This window comes from Pseudophryne corroboree, chromosome 1, assembly GCF_028390025.1.
Source record: "Pseudophryne corroboree isolate aPseCor3 chromosome 1, aPseCor3.hap2, whole genome shotgun sequence".
In the NCBI taxonomy this organism is placed as follows: domain Eukaryota; kingdom Metazoa; phylum Chordata; class Amphibia; order Anura; family Myobatrachidae; genus Pseudophryne; species Pseudophryne corroboree.
The window spans coordinates 398907720-398932851 of record NC_086444.1 but is presented as its reverse complement, the minus strand read 5'-3'; the positions used below and the strand labels follow the sequence as shown (position 1 = coordinate 398932851).

The 25132-nt window shown below is 44.5% G+C and overlaps 1 protein-coding gene across 1 annotated transcript in view; it reads left to right on the top strand.

The window, feature by feature from the left end:
- Nucleotides 1–967: 967 nt before the first annotated feature.
- The window catches only part of GRK3 (G protein-coupled receptor kinase 3), a 556585-nt gene continuing 532420 nt past the window's right edge, over nt 968–25132 (top strand). The window contains exon 1 of the mRNA XM_063913215.1: nt 968–2464. Coding sequence (XP_063769285.1) covers nt 2352–2464 — 113 coding nt within the window. The 5' untranslated portion in view covers nt 968–2351. The remainder of the gene's footprint in view (nt 2465–25132) is intronic.

Genomic DNA, 25132 nt, shown 5'->3' with positions numbered 1-25132 from the left:
AATTGGCTCCAAACAAGAATTAACCCTAGCAAGAATGTGTTTGCATGTACATGTGGTAGGGAATATAGATTGTAAACTCCACTGGGGCAGGGACTGATATGAATGGCCAGTATATTCCCTGTAAAGTGCTGCGGAATATGTGTGCGTTATATAAATAATTGGTAATTAACAACATTATATAATCAATGTAGAGGCATTATAAAATCAATATTATGAGAACACAAGGGAAATTGAATAGTTTTTCTCCATAGCTGCCAGTAGATGGTGCCAGATTGAGCAATTCGATTGTTGCTCTGTTTAAGTGTGAATAGTGCGGGAGGATACATTTCAGTATGCCACTGTCCTGAGATGGTGAGCTGAAATGTGCGAAGAGTGTCCCATTTGGGTGCCCAGATCGCACTTTTCATGTCGCTGCCGGAACTTTAGTAGGGTTTAGCTGCTTTGCATGGCTAAATCGGCTACTTTTGGGCTCATAAGATTGAATTGCTGTGATGGGCCTCCAGTACTTTGGGCGCCCAAAAAACAATTCAGTATGCTTATTTACGATGGGGGCATGTATTAACACATTACTCAGGGTATGTGTTATTCGTTTATTGGGCACCAGAAACATTATATTATTATTGGGCAACATAACACATATAAAACAATCTTGACTTTTGTTCAGTACTACTATATGGACACAATTGCAACTTGTCACTGAACACACATTGCGCCTACAATTTGGTTTAATAGGAGTTGCCTAATATGCATGTTTACATAATCATACCCTCCAACTGTACCTTTTGTAAATGTTAATACAAAAAAAATAATGAACACTGACTGGCAGTTGTCATTTTTCATTTGCAATGATTAGCCTTCAGAAATAGCAGGCATATTTGACTTGGCTGTGGAATGTTTTTGTTTAACAAATGTACGCAAATGGCAACCACCAAGCACACTAGCTATCTCTATGTGCACTGAGAGTAAGTAGCTGGGCCCCGGATCCGGCAGGCTGAGGTGAGCCAGTGCCAGGGTTTAGCAGGGACTCTCTCTGCTATCACACACAGGAGAGGAAGTAACATACATCACGGCTTCTCCTGCTAATGGTAATACAGCTTTGCACAGGAGCAGGAGGCTGTCAGCACAGGAGGCAGAGGGGGAAGACTGCACATTACAGGGAGATACAGACATTACCCTAAAACAAAGGGACATTTTGGAGCCCCCGACTGTCTTGTGGACCTGCTGGATAGAACGCTACAGCCACACACACAGCTGTTACAGACCCAGCACTGCAGAGGGAAGCGGATATTGGCTGTACAGAGCTCTGTGCACAGGATTTTCTGTAGTCTTGCTGGATTGTTATTTTCTTGCATTTGGTATTCTCTCCAGCAGAATAACCCTGCTCTGCTGCTGCTGTGTGTGCCCTGCCTCCTGCAATGCTTGTATGTGAGGGCTGCTAGGAGAGGGAAGCACATTGTGGTGACTGCCATTGCTGCAGAGACATCCCTCTGCCTTCCCTGCAGCCAGGCTGATGGTGTCTTCTTTGCGTTTATTAATGCGTGGATCATATGTCTCTGTGCTGTGCATGGTAGCCAAGGCCACTGATAAATCAGGATAGCCCAGCAAGCCTGGATGTGTGTGCCCATGTACTTGGAGATCTGCAACATGTTGGGGAGAGGAATTGAGAGGCATCTTGTAGGTAAAACCGCCTGATTCTCTTCCAGCCAAACAAGCACCATGCCCACTGCTCCTACAGCCTAGCTTGTGCACACACTGGCCTGGAATTACAGTGGAAACCCAAAATTCAGTTAAACAATTACTGGTATACTGTGTTTGGATGCTTGAGATGTCTCCCAAAGCTGGATTTTCTCTGCTGCACAATACACACTGGGATTTCTCATTTTAAAGGGTTAGATCGGCTTTTATTTGTATTTTAAAAGCAATTGCCATTTTTATTTTAAAAACATAATTTCATTTCTTCAAGCGCATGAACCCGATGCCAGTTATAAAACATTTTTAATTGGTTTTTTTGTTGTGGATGATATAGAGGAACTGCCCTGACCCTGGATTTCTCCCAAAAACCTTTCACAACTGCTTTTTCTTTTTGTAATATTGCAATTTACAACGAATCTAGAGACCCTGAAATTTGATCTCTAACAGGGTTGCAATATTATATTTGTAATTTTACTTTTTTTTTTTAATATATATTTTTTTTCCATAGTAATTTATTATTTAGATTGTTACGGATACTTTTTATTTTAAACCCTGTGCTGCTCTGTAAAGGGAAAGGTGCCCTAACACTGTGAACCTGTGTTTCTTGGCTGTTTGGCGCTTCTTTGCGTGAGCGGATCTGCAGCTTAAGGCAATCAAAGATGGCGGACCTAGAGGCAGTGTTGGCGGATGTCAGCTACCTGATGGCAATGGAGAAGAGCAAATCCACCCCGGCAGCCAGGGCCAGTAAGAAGATTATACTACCTGAGCCCAGGTAAAATTGAAGGGTGTGGGGTGAGATACATTTGTAATTGCTAGAGTTTTTACGCAAGTGGTGTGTTGTATTTTTTTTTTTTATATATTTTTTTTTTATTATTATTATTATTATTATTATTATTATTATATTGTGTCGTCCATGCAATGTGGCTTACCAGCAATAATCATTTAGTAATTGCACTATAATGGCTTAATTTCATCTATAATACACAGAAAGTGAAAACCCTTCAAAATTATGTTTTAAATTCAGAGTAACGCTTTGCATCTCAAGCCTCTCGCAAAAGAAGGCCGCTTGTAAGCAGGTGGTTTCACAGTAAGTTACCAGGCTGGAGAAAAAGCTGTCATTGATCCCTTTATTGTTTCATGAAATTGCACAGAACCGGAATTGAGGAAAATAGTCCATGCTGTTTTCACCCTCAGTCCTCCGTCCTCCGTTATCCTTCTGCCTGGTTGTTGTAACGATCGATGACCCCTAATTTTTATCTGAGCTGTAGTACATTGACCACTGCTAGTACAAACTACCTATGTGGGGGAGGGCCTTTCAAATGGCAGAGATTCAGATTGTGAAAGAAAAACTATTCATGTAAGAATCTGCTTTTATGGTTTGAGCAGAAGAACCAGAATCTAAAAATAGTATCTGCAACAGTCATCTTGACCCCTGAATAACTGTTGCATCCAATTGGTGCTAATTGCTTTACATGTGTACTGTTTAGCAGAAATACTTTTTTTTTTTTATTTTATTTTATTTTATCTATCTATCTATCTATCTATCTATCTATCTATCTATCTATCTATCTATCTATCTATCTATCATGGTGTGTACACACGGGGAGATATTTTCTTACGATTTTGACTATATAGTCAAAATCGTAAGAAAAGTTAGTGCAGATCGCAAGGTGAAAGTCACCTTGCGATCCCGATTCGATGCCGATGCGCGGTCGGCATCGCAAGCATAGATAGACTGTGCAGGAAAGTCAATTTTGACTATCTCTATAGAAGACAGTCAAAATTGACACTTAGCCAAAATCGCACATAGGGGTCATTCAGAGTTGATCGCTCGCTAGCAGTTTTTAGCGGGTGGTCTTCTGTATGCCGGCGGTCGGGCTCCCGGCGCTCAGTATACCGGCGCCGGGAGCCCGACCGTCGGCATACCGACACTTATTTTCCCTCGTGGGGGTCCACGACCCCCATAGAGGGAGAATAAAATAGTGTGGCGCGCGTAGCGAGCCCGCAAGGGGCTCATTTGCGCTCGCCACACTGTCGGTAAGCCGGCGGTCGGGCTCCCGGCGCCGGTATGCTGGTCGCCGGGAGCCCGACCGCCGGCCAGCCGTAGTGAACCCGTTTTTAGCAGCCGTGCAAACGCTATGCCGCTGCCCACTGGGGAGTGTATTTTAGCTTTGCAGAAGTGCGAACGCATGTGCAGCCGAGCTCTGCAATAACAGTTTGTGCAGTTTCAGAGTAGCTCTGAACCTACTCAGCGCTTGCGATTGCTTCAGCCTATTCGTGTCCGGATTTGACGTCATACACCCGCCCAGCGAACGCTCAGACACGCCTGCGTTTTTTCAGACACGCCTGCGTTTTTGCAAACACTCCCTGAAAACGGTCAGTTGACACCCAGTAACGCCCCCTTCCTGTCAATCTTCTTGCGGCCGTCATTGCGAAGGAAAACTTTGCTAGAACCTGTGCACAACCACAAAGAGCTTTGTACCCGTACGTCGCGCGTGCGCATTGCGGGGCATACGCCGTTTTTTCACCTGATCGCTGCGCTGCAAAAATCGCCAGCAAGCGGTCAACTCGAAATGACCCCCATAGTCAGTATCGCAAGCACATAATGAGTGTGCTTGCGATACTGACTATGGGGGTCATTCCGAGATGCCGACCTAGCCCCTGTCGCATAGTGAGAATCGGGCATAGCCCGAATCTCACCGTGTGTATGGCCCATTACTTCACCCAGTCGGACTCAGAGTGGGTGATTCAATTATTTTAGCGTACTATATTGCCCGCCCCTTTAGACAGGGCGATATGCAATATTGTTGTTCCGGCACTGGGCACCCATTCCTCATTTGCGCTACTCATGCCCAGATAGATCTGCTTTCGCTGCATAAAGCGGCTAAGCCTGCCTAAATGATTGGGTGCAACAGGAAAAATGTGTGAAAAGCCCAACTTTTCGTACATTTCTGCTCACCCCACCGAGGAGGGGGAGAGCAGAAATAAGGGTGTATTTGCATTTTGTACCTGAAAGGAGCAAAAATTAAATTGGTCCGTCGGGCGCAGGGTGCCCAAAAAAATTTGAATTTCCACCAATGCTTTACTGTTGCATTTTTGTATTTAAAAAAAAAAAAAGATATTACACAGAAATGAGAACTACTGCAAGCATTTGGGTTGTATTCGTTTTAAAGGGACCTTAATGAAATGCTTAAGTTTTTAGGTGAGCCTTTTGTATGTTTTTGAAGGTTTCTAGAGTTGAGGTAGCAAAGCTTAACCACCAAATGAATTAAGGGAGACTCTAGGGTACTGCTGATAGTTCTTCACCTATAGATCGACATGTAAGGAATCAGAAGCTGTTCCAAGTTATATAGGGCCTTGTAAGTCAGGTTTTGAAATGGGGTTCCCCATCTTACAGGCAGCCAGTGAAGGGGGTAGAGAATGGGTGTTATGGGGCTGGTTAGTTAATAGCCTGGCAGCTGCAAGCAGTGTAATTCTTGGTGATAGGAGACCCAGGTAGAGGTCATTGCAGTAGTCCAAGTGTGATTATACAAATGGATAGTATGCCGATCTGAGGGGGTATGAAGTGTTTGAATTTCTGGCTATGTTACTCAGATGAAAGAATGAAAATTCGACTGTGGCTGATAATTTAAGTGTCAATCTGCAATCCAGGACAACAATAAGATTCCGCACATGTCCAGTGTTTTTGAAATTCTGGGCTCCTGAGAGTAAGTCTGATTGATTGGCTAAATTGTAGGCTTGTTCTTTGATGGTGAGCTCCTATCATAAGGACCTCCCTGTTTTATCAAGATTGAGTTTGAGCTAATTGGCACTCATCCACTCCTTGAACTCAGTTTGATAGCCATTTAGGATTTGTATTTAATTCCCAATCTCAACTCAATCTGCAATCCAGGACTACAATAAGTAATACGCACATGTTCAGTGTTTTTGTAATTCTGAGCTCCCAAGAATAAAGCTGGCTATACACCTGAAGATTGAGGGGTATATTCAATTAGGGTCGGATCCATTCCGACAACCCCTATTCAATCACATCTCAATTCGACTTTAAAAAAAGTCGAATTGAGATGAGACCTGTGAGCGGAGGAGAGGGGGGAGACCAGCAGGGACAGCCGCGGGCAGACGGAGGAAAGCAGCGCTGCAGAAGGACGTCTCACAGCCACCTGACCTCACGGCAGTGTCCACCCGGCTCCAGCAAGCGTGACCTCAGTTGCTGAAGCCGGGTGGACTCTGCCGTGAGCGGCTATGAGACATCCTGCTGCAGCGCTGTGCTGTAGCGCGGCTGTCCCCGTCTCCCCGCGGCTCTCCCCCCTGTACTCCTGTAAGGTCCCTCATCTCAGTCCGACATTTTTTTGTCGGCCTGAGATGGTCGGAAACGGGGCCAAATCCTGTCGCATTTGGCCCCGTTTCCCTCAAAAGTACGTGAATCGGCAGCTATACCGCTGTTTCACGTAAATTCCATGACTTGTCGAATAAAAACAGCTGGGATAGAATAGGTCGAATCACGATTCGACCTTAAAAAGTTGAAAACTGATGTCTTTTCGACTAGACAGCAGTTTTCGACCCTAAATGTATATACCCCTGAGTGTCCAATCTGTCTGGGTGGAATGAAAACCTGGTAATGTATCAGCAAATGACAATTGACCATTCGCTCCCAAACTCTAAAAGGCAGACAAAAATGGTCAATCAGACAAATTGGTTACATCCATTTTATGTACCCAATTTGTCTGAACGACCGTTTTTGTCAGTTTTCCAGCATTTTCGGAGCATATAGTCAATTGTCATTTGCTCCCATATGTTACCAGATTTTTATTCCAACCAGCCAGATAGGACAATCAAATTTTAGGTGTATGGCCAGTTTAAGGACCTCTGTTTTATCAGGATTGAGTTTGAGCTAAATGGCACTCATCCACTCCTGGAACGCAGCTCTATAGCCATTTAGGATTTGTATTGCGTTCCCAGTACCTGCAGCAAAAGACAGGCTTAATCTGCATAGTAGGGGTAGACCAGGCCATGGCATATGATTATTTTACCTAGTGATAGCCTGTGTACTGCAAGATTTCTCAAAATTCAAACATATTTACTGGCAAGTGCTCCTGGGAGCTTTTCTGGACATACCCATAGATGTCAACCTGATCTGTTCCATTCTGGTTATGTTTGTCTGCTATGTATCGCAGCAGAAATAACTGCAGAAATAAGTTTAAGTTCAGGAGCTGACAATTGACTCCTGGGTCCGACCTGTGTATTGGACCACTAGTCCAACCCGTGTCACAGCTGTGTTAGACCCCGTTCACATTGCATGCTGTACCTGACATATTGATGGGTAGACCCCTTTCAGACTGCACCTGTGTGCAGTCTGCCTGTTTTGCCGGCACTTGGAGATGACCTCATCACCAAGTGCCAATGATCCGACTCTCTGTATACTTCTAGCGTGACCCACGTCGTGCCTTTACCTGAGTCGGTGCTGGGTTTTACCCTGGAAGCTGCCAGGATCGGAATTCTGAGGAAAACGATCCGGTCATTTTCATCTGACCCATTCACACCAAACCCTATCCCAAATTGTCCTGTCAATAATCCGGCTTAAATGTTTGGTGGAAAACAGGGGTATAAGTGAAAGCAAGACCAACTATATTGAGCATGAAATGATGCAATATCCTTTTTCATGTTTTTAAATATTTTCCTTGTGTCTGTATTATTTTATTAAATCATGAGATGAAAGAACAAAAAGCCTAGTAGCTGCTACCTCATGTAGACTCCATAGTTTGGGCCCACTGCTATTGGCCTTTCTCATGTTAAAGCTATGCTCAGGTTAAAGTTTTTCTCTTTTTGGGAATGCCATACTGTAGGTGCCAGGTCTAGAAGTGTGGGAACTAATGCAGATATCATGTTACATGCTTGTATCTCCTGTCTCTAAAGAAAAACACTCAGGCATTTTTTGTTTCTTCTAAATCCTGTCCAAGTGAATGGAGGGGGTTTAGGAGAGTATCTGAAGCATGAAATCACTTCAAATATGCTCTAAAAGAAAGTCAGTTTGGATATAGCATTAGGTTAAATATTTGTAGTGTCTGTGGTGTAATGATAACTATAAGTCTTAAACAGTCTGTGTCTTGAATTGTAGTTACAGGAAATAGTGTGAGAGTTTTGTCACAGAAATGACACAATCCGTGGATAAAAATACAATATCATTTTGACTTTTGTACATTTTGAAATATCTTTTAAGGTACATGTAAAGTTATTTTAAAACTGCTTCCACATGCTACTAAATTGTCAATCTACTTTTTATTCTCACTACTGTACACCATATATGTTTATGTTTTTAATTTCACAGATTAAGGATAGAATAAAACAGACCAAAACAAGTGATTTTTATGGAACAAAAACTTGCAGCAATTCACATTTTTTTTAAACTGACCTGTCAACCCCTTTTAATTCTGTAATTAAGTAAAAGGAAAATGGGTGGAAAGATAATGAACACATTTTTTTTAAGGCTTATTTTGCATAATAAAAAAAATAAAACAATAACGTGTTTAATAAGTCAAGGATTGCAGGAAAACATTGATTTTTGACAAATCGCTGTTAATTACATTTCCCCAGTAGTAATTTAGAATTTAAAGAGAAGTCAGATTTTTAGGAGGACACAATTGAATACACTATAATGTTAAAAAAAAAAAAAAAAAAAAAGATTAATGAAGTGTGTGGCTGGAGACAGGGCCAACATGCATACAGCAGCACCGAAGGGGTTAACTCTCTTACCACAGCTCCAGCTTTAAATGGCAAAATCAGCACTGAGACGCCAGTTTTAAATGTTTTACTGAAGCCAAATTTCGTGCTTCATAAACTGCATTTTTGATGCTATGTGTGCACCGCACGCAAACCAGGTCTGTCGGCTGTGGTAGCATACTCATAACCCATGTCGCACTGCACTGGGAAGTGTTAATGAGTGTGCTGTAAGCCCCGGAAACTCCCGTGGCTAAATAGAGGGCACAGAGGCAGTGGCTGAGACAGCGAGAGTGTTAATGAAGGTCCTCTGCAGCCAGGGCATAATCTCAGTAGAGTGAAAAGTACAGAGAACACTTTATTGACAGCTGAGATGAAAAGTATATATGAGCTTAAAACATTGGTACCATTGGGCTTGAATGGAGATATAGGGGCCAGTTCAAATGTTTTGCGCCGTCTATAGTAATGGGCGTCTTTCAGAGCTATTCAATTGTTGTTCCTATCAGATGCCCACTACTCGCAGCGCACATATTATTTTTCTTGCAGCCTCTGGAGGTGCGAGAAAAAAAAGTGTCTACAGTCCGTAGGTTGAGCACCCAAACCCAAACTTTTAGATGGAAGCGGCTAAACCCAGAGTTATCAGCCGCGTAAAATGCTAATGGGCGTTTGATCAGTTGAAAAGCTCCAGATACCAATTACTGTAGTCGACCAGCAGAGGGTGCATGCAACATTTTGAATTGGCCCCTGTCAGTTAATAAGTTGATAAGTTTTATTCTGTTAAAATAATGCAGTCAAAACAATACTGCCATTCTAATCCCTGAACCATTTCTGTAAATCCCAAAAGCCAGGCTACTTGTTCACGTCACCAATAGTTGTCTCTTTCTCTTAAGGTGCATACACACGGTGTGGTATTGACTTATTTTTACTTTGCGATTTCCCTTGAACTCCCCCAGAGCCCAGAAGCACCGATTTTGACTATCTGTACTTTCGATTTTGACTAAGTACCAATTTTGACTATACTTTGTACTAGATAGTACACTATGGGGTATATTCAATCGAAGTCGGATCCATTCCGACATTCATTTGTCAGAATGGATCCGATCTGGGCTATTCAATGCAATCTCAATTCGACTTAAAAAAAAGTTGAATTGAGATGCGGGAGCTGAGACGGGATAGAGCCGCGGCCAGACGGGGGAGAGATCTCGCTTGCTGTGAGCAGCGGCTGTGACATCCTCCGGCTACGCTGCTGTAGCGCTGCTCTCCCCTGTCTGCCCGCGGCTCTCCCCAGTCTGAGTGCTCCCCCCCCCCCCCCCCCTCCCCCCACCGTCTCCTCCACTCCCACGTCTCTGCTCCCACATCACAGCCGCCGCTCATGGCAGCGTCCACCCGGCTCCAGCAAGCGAGGTCTCGCTTGCTCTAGCCGGGTGGACGCTGCTGTGAGCGGCGGCTGTGACACATCCTCCAGCGCTGCTCTCCCTCATCTCTGTTCCCGCATCTCTATTCAACTTTTTTTAAAGTCGAATTGAGATGTTCGAAAAGGGGGCCAAAACCTGACGGTTTTCGCCCCGTTTTCGACACAAGCACGAGGATCGGCAGCTATTCCGCCAAACCACGTGCTTTTCGACAAGTCGAATTCCTCGACTTGTCGCTTAATTTGGGGTTAGATTGAATAGGTTGGAACCCCTTCCGACCTAAAAAAGTCGAAAACTGGCGTCTTTTCGACAGACGGCAGCTATCGACTTCAATTGAATAGTCAAGATAGACTGTGCAGGCAAGTCAATCTTTCCTTGCGATACCGACCTCGCAGGGGTGCGCATTGGTATCTCAAGCTGCCTAACAGTGTAATTTGAATTAACTTTCCTTGCGATTTTGACTATATAGTCAAAATCGCAAGGTTAAATCTCACTGTGTGTATACACCTTTAGATCTCATTATGCTCTCAAGTTTGTTGATGCATCCGGGACTTTTATACGGAGCTTTAAGGAGGGTATCCAATGACCTGAGAAGAAATATGGGGCGCGAAAAACGTTAGTTTTTCACGATTTTTTTTTTTTTCTACAGGCTATCGAATTTGGTTGCCTGGAAAAAAAAGGCTTTTTCTCACGAGAAAATACAGGTTTAGTGAAACCTGTGTGTTTTCGGTAGAAACAGGTGTTGTTTCCAAGCATTTAGTTTCGCCTGTCTGATACCCCTTTCACACCGCACAAGTAACCCGATATCGACCCGGTATATTGTTGAGTCGACGCGGGGCGGTGTGATAGGGGTCACTGCCGAATTCCCGGGTCACCTGACCCGGTAATTCAACCCAGGAATAAAGAAGGGATATTACCGGGTCAGGTGCAGTGTGAACGGGTTGATGCAACCTGGAACCGGTTCACAGCCTATAGGCATAGACGACGTGGAGATGATCTCATCTCCCAGCGCTGCTGCGGCCCCTGCCCCTGATGGCAACCTGACCCGGAAAGCCAGTGTGTAAGGGTCCAATGCCAGGTCGCATCTGGGAAGGTCCCGTTTCCAATTCCCAGGTGCGACCCAGCATTGCGATGTAAAAGGGGTATAAGGCAGGTGAAACAAAATCCCAGATAAGCCGCAACTGGCACTGGTTTATTGGGGCTAATAAAATATTCCCTGATGTGACAAGTAGCCTTGGTAATTGACTGCGACTAACTAGATACCCCCTAAATGTAACAGTCAGGGTTAACTTATACCAGTGGTTTCCAAAAGCGGTCTTCAATGCACCCTAACAGTCCAGGTTTTAAGGATATCCATGCTTGGGCACCAGTGACAAATTAGTACCTCAGTCAGATTGATTACACCCAAAAACCTTTGATTGTTGGGGTGCCTTGAAGACTGCGTTTGGGAACCACTGTCTTATACACAATTGAAGGAGGAGACTACCAGCTCATATATTACATTGTCAGGGAATAGATTAATAATGGCAGTACTTAAAACAGATTTGAGATTTATGAACCCTCAAGACCACAACTGGAGGTGTTGCCCATAGCAACCAATTAGATTATACAAATCTGTCTAGTACATTTTTTTTTTTTTTTTTTTTTTAAATAACAGCTAGATTCTGATAGGTTGCTGTGGGCAACACCTCAGCTAATCCTCTTGAGAAAGTCTAATGCTAAACCAGAGCTGGTCATGAGGACTGACCTCGCACTACAAGGTCATGGCAGCAAAGGTCAGCGCTGGCGAAATACAATTGGCACGAATTTAGATAAAATCAGTTAAAAAAAAAGTTAGCAAATAACCAACACTTTTGATACTGCACTTGAACTTAAAATAGGGTAATGGTTTTGGACTGCACTCCAGCCACACCAGCCCTACCACTGTTAATGATACTCTGAATGAGCCAGGGACGTGTGGTGAGGTAAATTTCCCATATTAAATTGATGGCAGGCGCCAATAAATAGGCCCTGAACTAGTCATGTGACTTCACGTTGAGTCAGTTATGCCTGCCCAGCCGCTGTCACACATGCTGGCAGTTCCCCAACAGAAGGCAGATCATGTACAACAGTGACGGAATATAAAAGAAATTCTCTGGTAGGGAGAGCTGTGCGAAACCTGTCTAGGGCAGAAACGAGTGATACATTTCACTGAGAGTGATAAATTGCACCAGCCAATCCGCTCCTAACTGTCATTATTCAAACATGCCCTTATTTATCGATGAGTAATTAACTTCATGGTGAGTGACAAAATTGCACCAGCCAATGAACTCCTACTGTAACTTCCATGTCACAGGCTGTGTTTGAAAAATGACAGGAGTGGATTGGCTGGTGCAATTTATCACTCACAGTGGGTCAATTCAATTCGCCAACTTATGAATAGCGCCGGGAATTAGCTCCCGAAGCTATTCAATTCAGAACTAGTTAGGTCGGCGATGTCCCGTTCTCACCTACTAAACAGGTTGAATTGTCGGGAGAACGGGCATTCTCTGACTTAATTCCCCGGCGCGAGGCTGATTCCCGACAGAATCAGCCTCGCGCCGGCCGCTAGGAAGCACTTTTGTCGGGTTTCTTCTCTCATCCCCGAGGATGAGCGAAGAATTCCCGACAATTGCGGGTAACTAGCAGCTGAATCGAATAGCGTCGGGAGCTAATTCCCGGCACTATTCATAAGTTGCCGAATTGAATTGACCCCAGTGAAATTTATCACTCATTGATAAATGAGGGCAATAATCTGTCTAGCTTTATATCTAAAATAACCCTTTCCACCTATCACACAAGCTTTACTTAAGCATTATCTTCATTTTCCCCATGTGTACCTTCCAGCTTTCTAGAGCTCACTGCCTCATGATTGTAGTCCATAGCAGTGTCCCCTTTACCATACTTTGGTACAGTGGTTCCCAAACTGTGTGCCGTTGTACCCTGGGGTGCCTCAGGACACTTGTAGTGGTGCCTTGGATTGGTAACCCAGGATCAATTACAGTTATTTATGATCAATGTAATAGGCAAAACCAGTGCTGGTGGCTGCCAATCATAACATATGTAGATAAACAAAAGCAAATCCTGTCCCTCACCACACAATTGAACCTAAAGATGACATATAAATACAATTTACTTAATTTTATATTTATTGTAAATGTCTCAATAAAAAACTTTTGGCCTAGGGGTGCCGTGAAAAAAATTCTCATACTCTAGGGCGCTGTGATTCAAAATAGTTTGGGAACCACTGCGTTGGTATGTCTTTGTATGTGACCTCCAGGCAAACCTGTTTTTATACAGCTACTATATGTGGAAATTGAGATTTTAATAAATTACAATAATAATTAGTTTTTACTGTACAGTTAAATTGGTGACCTAGTTACTTGCTGGCATTTTAACAGTACCCTGATGGAAAATAAGATATTCTCAATTTTTTTTTTTAGGAAGCTGTGAATGGCTATGTGTGCTTAAAACTGCAATATACTTTCTCTGCTCGTGATGTGTTTTAGTTGAAGAAGAAATAAACTGGCGATGCATGATCACATTATTTCATGTAAATGTAAGGACAGAAAAAAAACTATGCTTGCCTCTGATTAGAGTATGCAATATGGGGTTTCCTTGGACAGGTGCAATGTTGGTTTTGCCTGGTGCAAAGTTTATAGAGGAGAATTAATGTGCTAAAATAGGGACAGTTTCTCTGTCATTGATTTTCAGGACTCCTCAGCTGAACATTACATTCTTTCAGATTCTCCTACAGAATATTACACCGGTTTCCCAAGGTTCATGATTGATTCATTTCATGCATATTTTTCATTCTGGTAGGCATTTATGATGGCTGTAAAAGGTTTTATTTTTTTTGGCTAAGCTGACCAGTTTTAATCACATTTGTAATACCCACAGCGTTTTAAGTGTGGAGCAATTGTCCACGTCGAAGAAAAAAACCCCCAAAAAAGTATGTCCACACATAATGGAGGAAATGTAATAGGGTGCGAGAATTTTTTAAAGTGCCAATCATTTTACAAGGCAAAACAATTTGCCTTGTAATTTATTCCCACTTTAAAAATATGGGTATTCTCTCACAAAGTCCTGCACCTTCGGCTACTTGCACCCTATTATATGTATCTGCATGTGTTTTTTATTCAGATCATTGTGTTCATGTATGAATGCATATGTACTTATTTGTCTGCCTAGAGCATACACCAACACTGCGATTTTAGAATTTGTTGATTACATGGAAATATGCATGGCGAGCTGTGAATAGGTCACAGTTGCTTGTTACCACCTCTAGGAACACCATTTTATTTTATTTTTATGACAAATTTTCTCCTAAAATGCATGATCAAGCTTAACAGATACAACCGCTACTGGCAGCGCCTCTTGTTCTGCTTTTGTTTTTTTGCTGGGATTTTAGCCATACCCCCTTCAGTACCCAGGCCCGTGGCCATTCTCAGCGAACATGGTTCCAAGTGCTTGTTTCTTCCCAGTTCCTGAAGACACATGTTTTAAAAAAACAAGTTAATGATGATTGTCCAGCCCAAGTCATCTTGAGAACTGATAGGAGGCCCTGCCCCCTCCCTTCACATCTCCCTCTAGCTCCCAGACACACAGCTGTCATCTCACCTAGTGAACCGACACACACATTAAACCACATGGCTACTCAATCAACCAAATATTTGAACATATCTAAAATCATTGCTGGGCCCGGGAGCCCTGGAGCTGGTGGCGGTGTTCTCCAGTAACTAATAAGACCAAGGCACTGTGCACATAACCAAGTCTTAGCTCTCTACCAGTGTCTAAATGGGGGAGTAGGGAGACATTGCAATACCAGGAACAATGGCTGGTGACAGCGGCCTCATGTAATGGGTGAGATAGGGGCAAAAGGAAAAAGTCCTTTTATATTCCATTACCAGCCATCAAACTATATGATTTGATTGCTGCTCCGTGCAGACCCCCCTCAATGCAGCATCTCCGAAGAAACTCGCCCTTGTAGTTTCTGCATGGTACCTCCTGCTGACTCACTGTGGTTCTGTGTTTTCATTTTATTTGTGTACCTTTGTTCATACGTCATACACAGATGGATCTTCTTGCATTGAAAACGTTAAAGTAAGGGCTGGTCCAGGCTGCTCAAACAACAATAAAATTGATCTATTGTGTATATATAACTACCTAGACAGGGCAGATAAGGAGACAAGGCTGAGACATGGGCAGAAGAAATAAAGATGGGGCACAAACATGGAGGGAAGACAGGGAGAGTGGAGGGAAAGAATGAGGTGGAATAAAAGAAGGGGAAAGGTAGGTATGGAAAGCTGGGGGAATAAAATGATAAAGAAAACTCCGGTGATGCCGAATTCAACAGCCTGTAGAGCGTAAAATACTGTAGCTTGTAGGAAATTGAATTGACTTTGTGTCTGTGTCTGTGTGGAATATTGGGTTTAAGCTCCATTCCGGCTGGGACTGATGAAAATAATAAAATGTACTTGGTAAAAGCACTACGTTCTGTGTGGGCACTATAAATAACTTAATAAATGATAGGGTTCCCCTGTAAGTTATGAAAAGCTCTGCAGCGAACCCTGTTAATCACTATTTACCCCAGGCATGGCCAACCTGTTGCTCTCCAGCTGTTGGAAAACTGCACGTCTCAGCATGTTTAAGCATTACATAACAGCAAAACCTTGGCAAAGCGTGCTGGGATTTGTAGTTTCACATTAGCTGGAGACCCACACTCCTTCAGAGGCTTAACTAGGTTTGATGGAGCTCAGGGCAAAAACAAAATGGGGTTTCTTGAAAAATTCTTATCTTGTTACTAAACTAAAGACACAGGGAAGTGTGAGAGCAAAGTAAAACATGAATATGAGACTGATTAATACCACACACACACACACACACACACACACACACACACACACACACACACACACACTGTAGTGAAATTAATATTGGCAAAACTAACATGGAGCTAAATAGTTCAAAAACATCACAAGAATGTACAAACTCCTCTTATCCCTCATTCACAAAGCCCAGCACTTCCACAGACCTTATAATGCTATATGCTAATATTAATTATAGCATATGTACACAGACGCTGCTGTAAAAGATTATTTCCCGACCACACTAACACCTGCTTTGCTCTCACATGCCCCTCTGCATACCAGCTTTTTCCTCTCACATGCCCATCTGCCCACCAGCTTTTCTGTGACGTGACTTGCTGTAAAAACAAATACAGCGCCTCACTTGATTCACCTTATGTTACGCCACTGCACTTCTTGAGTCCCATTTGACATATCTTACCCTGCAAAATGTGCTTGCAGTACAAGACGCACAGGAGGCGGTTCAGTTATTGCAACGTCCCATGCCCGCCAGCAGATACTCATTGTTTCTGCCGACATGTGGCTAACATAATTTCTGTCCACAGCCTCGACCTTTAGTCAGGTTTTATGTGGCTAAACCCGCTACTTCTGTGCACGATCAGCAAAAGCAATGGGTGACCAAACAATTGCATACCGCCCCTTCTAAAGTGAAGGGTGGTATGCAGTTATGGGCACCTATACAACTGAATGCTCCCCTACAGAGGAGAATTCAGTAAAGAATGCTTTGATCTACTTTGCTTGAATTGAAAAATGTAGTACCCCAAAGTTGATGCCATTTCGGCCAGCTAAACCATGAGCCATAGAAAAACGCGTGAATTTAGAAATAGCAGTTTTATAAATAATCTGTTGTGGTGTTTTGCAATCTGCAGCTGACAATGTAGCAATTATACAGGAAGTCAGCAGTGAGTATGCCTGGATTGCACCGATTCATTGCAGTACATGAGCATTTTTGTTTCATGATAAAAGATAATACCACTTTTGACTAATTTTCTGTTTATTTTATGTATAAATGTGACCTGTAAACCAATAAAGGAAAAGGTTTTGTGTTGCCCGATTTACTACAGTTTATTTATTCTTCTGAGAAAATGACTTAAGTCGGACTGAGTTTTACATGACTGTTGGCATTCTACAGAAAGTTGTTTTGACATTCAAAGAAAGGCAACACAATACAATATGATACATAAGAAGAATTAACATCTTGGGTAGTGCATTAATTTCCATTCAATAATAATTTCCTCCTGGGGAATAATACCAAGCTAGTATCCAATCTTACCTTCAACAATCAATGGCTTTCATAGATGCCTGTTAGGGGGATGCAGTTTAAAGTGCCGGCTGTCGGGATCTTGGCATTCAGGAGACAGACGTCGGAATCATGTCAGCCGCTGAAATACAGATGGACAGCATCCCGACATCCGCAGGTTATTTCCAACCGAATGGAATATAACCTGTTCCGAGTGAAGCGAGCCGCTGGGCCCGAAGCGCGGCGAGCTTAGCAGACCCGCGAGTGGACTCGCTGCTGGGATTCCGACAGATGGGATGCCGCTGTCAGTATACTGACAGCTGGCATCCCGCTTGCTGGTAAAACATACCGAATCCCTGTTAGGTTAATAAACATAACAACTCGCTTCATCTTAATGCTGTGGTTGCCTGGATGTCTAGAGTAAGGGTTCTGCCAGGCATGGTCTCCCTTTTCTAACACTGGGGCAGATGTATTAAGCCTGGAGAAGTGAAAGCAGCGATAAGTGCAAGGTGATAATGCACCAGCCAGTTAGCTCCAATATGTAAATTGACAGTTAGGAGCTGATTGGCTGGTGCGTTATCGCCTACCACTTATTACTGCTTTATTACTTCTCCAGTCTTAATACATCTGCCCCATTGACTGATCTGTCACAAGTGGATGCAGAGATGTTACATTACAGTTGGCATATGCAGAGCAAAAATATCCACAATTCTCAGAGGGATGCTTCATTTTTATACACGTGTGCCTGTATATGAATGTATGTATGCTTTATCCATAACGTGTGCATATGGGAATCTACCAAAACATTCTAGAAGGTGAGACGTGAAAACATTCTAGGTGTTCACTCAATGATTATTCTAGAATATTCTCCGTATGTTACAGTATATAAGTAATCGCCCACTGTCGGTTGCAGTAGACTATTATTATTTTCTCTAACGTCCTAGTGGATGCTGGGGACTCCGAAAGGACCATGGGGAATAGCGGCTCCGCAGGAGACTGGGCACAAAGTAAAAGCTTTAGGACTAGCTGGTGTGCACTGGCTCCTCCCCCTATGACCCTCCTCCAAGCCTCAGTTAAGATTTTGTGCCCGAACGAGAAGGGTGCAATCTAGGTGGCTCTCCTGAGCTGCTTAGAGTAAAAGTTTAAATAGGTTTTTTTATTTTCAGTGAGACCTGCTGGCAACAGGCTCACTGCATCGAGGGACTAAGGGGAGAAGAAGCGAACTCACCTGCGTGCAGAGTGGATTGGGCTTCTTAGGCTACTGGACATTAGCTCCAGAGGGACGATCACAGGCCCAGCCATGGATGGGTCCCGGAGCCGCGCCGCCGGCCCCCTTACAGAGCCAGAAGAGTGAAGAGGTCCGGAAAATTGGCGGCAGAAGACGTCCTGTCTTCAATAAGGTAGCGCACAGCACCGCAGCACTGAGGGTGCAGGGCGCTGGGGGGGGGCGCCCTGGGACGCAATGAAAATACCTTACATGGCTAAAAATACATCACATATAGCTCCTGGGCTATATGGATGTATTTAACCCCTGCCAGTTTTCCACAAAAAAGCGGGAGAAAGGCCACCGAAAAAGGGGCGGAGCCTATCTCCTCAGCACACAAGCGCCATTTTTTCCTCACAGCTCCGTTGGAGGAAGGCTCCCTGACTCTCCCCTGCAGTCCTGCACAACAGAAACAGGGTAAAACAAGAGAGGGGGGGGGCACTAAATTGGCATATTAATATATACAGCAGCTATATTAGGGAAAAACACTTATATAAGGTTATCCCTGTATATATATAGCGCTCTGGTGTGTGCTGGCAAACTCTCCCTCTGTCTCCCCAAAGGGCTAGTGGGGTCCTGTCCTCTATCAGAGCATTCCCTGTGTGTGTGCTGTGTCGGTACGCTGTGTCGACATGTATGAGGAGGAAAATGGTGTGGAGGCGGAGCAGTTGCCTGTGTTAGTGATGTCACCCCCTAGGGAGTCGACACCTGACTGGATGGTCTTATGGAAAGAATTACGTGATAGTGTCGGCACTTTACAAAAGACTGTTGACGACATGAGACAGCCGGCAAATCAGTTAATACCTGTACAGGCGTCTCAAACACCGTCAGGGGCTATAAAACGCCCGTTACCTCAGGTCGATATAGACACTGACACGGACACTGACTCCAGTGTCGACGGTGAGGAAACAAACGTATTTTCCAGTAGGGCCACACGTTACATCATCACGGCAATGAAGGAGGTTTTGAACATTTCTGATACTACAAGTACCACAAAAAAGGGTATTATGTGGGGTGTGAAAAAACTACCCGTAGTTTTTCCTGAATCAGATGAATTAAATGAGGTGTGTGATGAAGCGTGGGTTTCCCCCGATAAAAAACTGCTAATTTCTAAAAAATTATTGGCATTATACCCTTTCCCGCCAGAGGTTAGGGCGCGTTGGGAAACACCCCCTAGCGTAGATAAGGCGCTCACACGCTTATCAAAACAAGTGGCGTTACCGTCCCCTGATACGGCCGCCCTCAAGGAACCAGCTGATAGGAAGCTGGAAAATATCCTTAAAAGTATATACACACATACTGGTATTATACTGCGACCAGCAATCGCCTCAGCCTGGATGTGCAGTGCTGGGGTGGCTTGGTCGGATTCCCTGACTGAAAATATTGATACCCTGGACAGGGACAATATATTATTGACTATAGAGCATTTAAAGGATGCATTTCTATATATGCGAGATGCACAGAGGGATATTTGCACTCTGGCATCAAGAGTAAGTGCGATGTCCATTTCTGCCAGAAGAGGATTATGGACGCGACAGTGGTCAGGGGATGCGGATTCCAAACGGCATATGGAAGTATTGCCGTATAAAGGGGAGGAGTTATTTGGGGTCGGTCTATCGGACCTGGTGGCCACGGCAACGGCTGGAAAATCCACCTTTTTACCCCAAGTCACCTCGCAGCAGAAAAAGATACCGTCTTTTCAGGCTCAGTCCTTTCGTCCCCATAAGGGCAAGCGGGCAAAAGGCCACTCATATCTGCCCCGGGGCAGAGGAAGGGGAAAAAGACTGCAGCAAACAGCCTCTTCCCACGAACAGAAGCCCTCCCCCGCTTCTGCCAAGTCCTCAGCATGACGCTGGGGCCTTACAAGCGGACTCAGGCACGGTGGGGGCCCGTCTCAAGAATTTCAGCGCGCAGTGGGCACACTCGCAAGTGGACCCCTGGATCCTGCAGGTAGTATCTCAGGGGTACAAATTGGAATTCGAGACGTCTCCCCCTCGCCGGTTCCTCAAGTCTGCTTTACCAACGTCTCCCCCCGACAGGGAGGCGGTATTGGAAGCCATTCACAAGCTGTATTCCCAGCAGGTGATAATCAAGGTACCCCTCCTACAACAGGGAAAGGGGTATTATTCCACGCTGTTTGTGGTACCGAAGCCGGACGGCTCGGTGAGACCCATTTTAAATCTGAAATCCTTGAACACTTACATAAAAAGGTTCAAGTTCAAGATGGAGTCACTCAGAGCAGTGATAGCGAACCTGGAAGAAGGGGACTATATGGTGTCTCTGGACATCAAGGATGCTTACCTCCATGTCCCAATTTGCCCTTCTCACCAAGGGTACCTCAAGTTTGTGGTACAGAACTGTCACTATCAGTTTCAGACGCTGCCGTTTGGATTGTCCACGGCACCCCGGGTCTTTACCAAGGTAATGGCCGAAATGATGATTCTTCTTCGAAGAAAAGGCGTCTTAATTATCCCTTACTTGGACGATCTCCTGATAAGGGCAAGGTCCAGAGAACAGTTAGAGGTCGGAGTAGCACTATCTCAAGTAGTACTACGACAGCACGGATGGATTCTAAATATTCCAAAATCACAGCTGATTCCGACGACACGTCTGCTGTTCCTAGGGATGATTCTGGACACAGTACAGAAAAAGGTGTTTCTCCCGGAGGAGAAAGCCAAGGAGTTATCCGACCTAGTCAGGAACCTCCTAAGACCAGGCCAAGTGTCAGTACATCAATGCACAAGGGTCCTGGGAAAGATGGTGGCTTCTTACGAAGCGATTCCATTCGGCAGATTCCACGCAAGAACTTTTCAGTGGGATCTGCTGGACAAATGGTCCGGATCGCATCTTCAAATGCATCAGCGGATAACCCTGTCTCCAAGGACAAGGGTGTCTCTCCTGTGGTGGTTACAGAGTGCTCATCTCCTAGAGGGCCGCAGATTCGGCATTCAGGATTGGGTCCTGGTGACCACGGATGCCAGCCTGAGAGGCTGGGGAGCAGTCACACAGGGAAGAAATTTCCAGGGCTTGTGGTCAAGCATGGAAACGTCACTTCACATAAATATCCTGGAACTAAGGGCCATTTACAATGCCCTAAGTCAGGCAAGACCTCTGCTTCAGGGTCAGCCGGTGTTGATCCAGTCGGACAACATCACGGCAGTCGCCCACGTAAACAGACAGGGCGGCACAAGAAGCAGGAGGGCAATGATGGAAGTGGCAAGGATTCTTCGCTGGGCGGAGAATCATGTGATAGCACGGTCAGCAGTGTTCATTCCGGGAGTGGACAACTGGGAAGCAGACTTCCTCAGCAGACACGATCTTCACCCGGGGGAGTGGGGACTTCACCCAGAAGTCTTCCACATGATTGTGAACCGTTGGGAAAAACCAAAGGTGGACATGATGGCGTCCCGCCTCAACAAAAAACTGGACAGATATTGCGCCAGGTCAAGAGACCCTCAGGTAATAGCTGTGGATGCTCTGGTAACACCGTGGGTGTACCAGTCAGTGTATGTGTTCCCTACTCTTCCTCTCATACCAAAAGTACTGAGAATCATAAGAAGGAGAGGAGTAAAGACTATACTCGTGGCTCCGGATTGGCCAAGAAGGACTTGGTACCCGGAAATTCAAGAGATGCTCACGGAAGACCCGTGGCCTCTACCTCTAAGAAAGGACCTGCTCCAGCAGGGACCATGTCTGTTCCAAGACTTACCGCGGCTGCGTTTGACGGCATGGCGGTTGAACGCCGGATCCTGAAGGAAAAAGGCATTCCGGATGAAGTCATCCCTACCCTGATCAAAGCCAGGAAGGATGTAACCATACAACATTATCACCGTATTTGGCGTAAATATGTTGCGTGGTGCGAGGCCAGGAAGGCCCCTACAGAGGAATTTCAACTGGGTCGTTTCCTGCATTTCCTGCAAACAGGACTGTCTATGGGCCTCAAATTAGGGTCCATTAAGGTTCAAATTTCGGCTCTGTCAATATTCTTCCAAAAAGAACTGGCTTCTGTTCCTGAAGTTCAGACGTTTGTCAAGGGAGTACTGCATATACAGCCTCCTTTTGTGCCTCCAGTGGCACCTTGGGATCTCAATGTAGTTTTGGGATTCCTAAAATCACATTGGTTTGAACCACTCACCACTGTGGACTTAAAATATCTCACATGGAAAGTGGTAATGCTGTTAGCCCTGGCTTCAGCCAGGCGTGTCTCAGAATTGGCGGCTTTATCCTATAAAAGCCCTTACCTAATTTTTCATACGGACAGGGCAGAATTGAGGACTCGTCCTCAATTTCTTCCTAAGGTGGTTTCAGCATTTCACTTAAACCAGCCTATTGTGGTGCCTGCGGCTACTAGGGACTTGGAGGATTCCAAGTTGCTGGACGTAGTCAGGGCCCTGAAAATATGTTTCCAGGACGGCTGGAGTCAGAAAATCTGATTCGCTGTTTATCCTGTATGCACCCAGCAAGCTGGGTGCTCCTGCTTCTAAGCAGACGATTGGTCGTTGGATTTGTAGTACAATTCAGCTTGCACATTCTGTGGCAGGCCTGCCACAGCCAAAATCTGTAAAAGCCCATTCCACACGGAAAGTGGGCTCATCTTGGGCGGCTGCCCGAGGGGTCTCGGCTTTACAACTTTGCCGAGCAGCTACTTGGTCAGGGGCAAACACGTTTGCTAAATTCTACAAATTTGATACCCTGGCTGAGGAGGACCTGGAGTTCTCTTATTCGGTGCTGCAGAGTCATCCGCACTCTCCCGCCCGTTTGGGAGCTTTGGTATAATCCCCATGGTCCTTTCGGAGTCCCCAGCATCCACTAGGACGTTAGAGAAAATAAGAATTTACTTACCGATAATTCTATTTCTCATAGTCCGTAGTGGATGCTGGGCGCCCATCCCAAGTGCGGATTGTCTGCATTACTTGTACATAGTTATTGTTACAAAAATCGGGTTATTGTTGTTGTGAGCCATCTTTTCAGAGGCTCCTTCTGTTATCATGCTGTTAACTGGGTTCAGATCACAAGTTGTACGGTGTGATTGGTGTGGCTGGTATGAGTCTTACCCGGGATTCAAAATCCTTCCTTATTGTGTACGCTCGTCCGGGCACAGTATCCTAACTGAGGCTTGGAGGAGGGTCATAGGGGGAGGAGCCAGTGCACACCAGCTAGTCCTAAAGCTTTTACTTTGTGCCCAGTCTCCTGCGGAGCCGCTATTCCCCATGGTCCTTTCGGAGTCCCCAGCATCCACTACGGACTATGAGAAATAGAATTATCGGTAAGTAAATTCTTCTTCTTATTATTATTATTATTATTATTATTATTATTATTATTATTATCCTTTTTTTATATGGCGCCACAAGGGTTCCGCAGCGCCCAATTACAGAGTACATGAATAATCAAACAGGAAAACAGCAACTTACAGTTGATGACAGTATAGGACAAGTACAGGGTAAATACACATAGTTACATCAGCATATGACACTGGAATAAGTATCAGGTGGCAGAAGACTGATGGATTTGGTGCAGTTGAAGATTATTAAAGTAAGAAAGGATAAGCACATGAGGGAAGAGGGCCCTGCTCGTGAGAGCTTACAATGGAGCGAATTGTGCTGTCTATTGTGTTTTTCTTGTTTCTCGTCCGTGTTTCTCAAAACTTAGGGCCAATCTAAGTAAACCGATGCCATATTCGGACTCCAACAGAGTTACCCCAAAATCTCTGTAATATGATTGGCAATGTAATGAGTGTTGATTAATGTAATGTGCGTTTATCAGTTTATCTCTATAGATAGCTTTATACATAATTATAGTGTGTATACAATTTCCAGTGCTGTTTAAATTTACAAATCTTGTTTGTGTCACCAACGTCTTCTAGCAGAATTATATTGCTGTGCTTTTTTTAATTTTATTTGTCTGAAAGACGGCAGTTTCGGACTGACTGAGGTCGGAAAGGGTTCTGACCTATTCAATGTTGGGCCTTTTCTTCTGACAAGTTGGGAAACCCAACTTGTCGGAAGAGTGTCGGAATACACGCGGATCGGCCGAGCGACGTGTATTGTCGGAAGCAGGGCCAAACCCGACAGGTTTTAGCCAAGTTTCCGACAGTGTCAATCCGACTTTAAAAAAGTCAGATTGACACTGTCGGGACCGGGCCAAACCTGACAGGTTTGGCCCAGCATTGAATAGAGTGCTGTCGGGTCCTTTCCGTCTGAAAGGACCCGACAGCTATTGAATACAGCCCTGAGTGTCCAAATTATTATGACTACTGGGTTAGTACTTTGTTGGGTCGCCTTTTGCCCTTAATAATACTGATTGAATTCTTCTAGGCATGGAGTCTACTAACTGTCCACACGAATCAAAGGCCACAGACACTCTGGTGGAAATATGCCCCATTCCATAACATTGCCTTACCAGGTTGATGAGTTGTGACAGTTCAAGGAGGATCCATGATCTTGTGCTGTTGGCTCCTTATCCTCACCCTACCATCTGCATGGTGTAATTGAAAACATGATTTGTCAGACTACATGACCCATTCCAATAATTTTCTGTCCAATTCCTGTGTGCCTGAGCAAACTGAAGGCATTTCACGCTGTTTACAGCAGATAACAATGGCCTTCTGCTTCTGTAGCCCATATAACGTAATGTGCAGTGTACTGTTCAATGAGAGGCCACCTGAATGTTTCCCTCATTCAGATTATCCATAGTTTGATGCACAGTTGGCCGTCTGTGGGAATGAACAAGTCTGCCCACTCCCTGTTCCGCTCGAACATCTAATAGCCATTTATGACCACAGGTCTTGCACTCAGGCGGAATAGCTACTATGCATAAAATCCCCTGGTGTCATAACAATTTGACCACTCGTATATCTAATAATTCATTGTAACTGTAATATGCATTATATGAAATCTGCACTTACTGGTAAGAAGTTGATACCTTT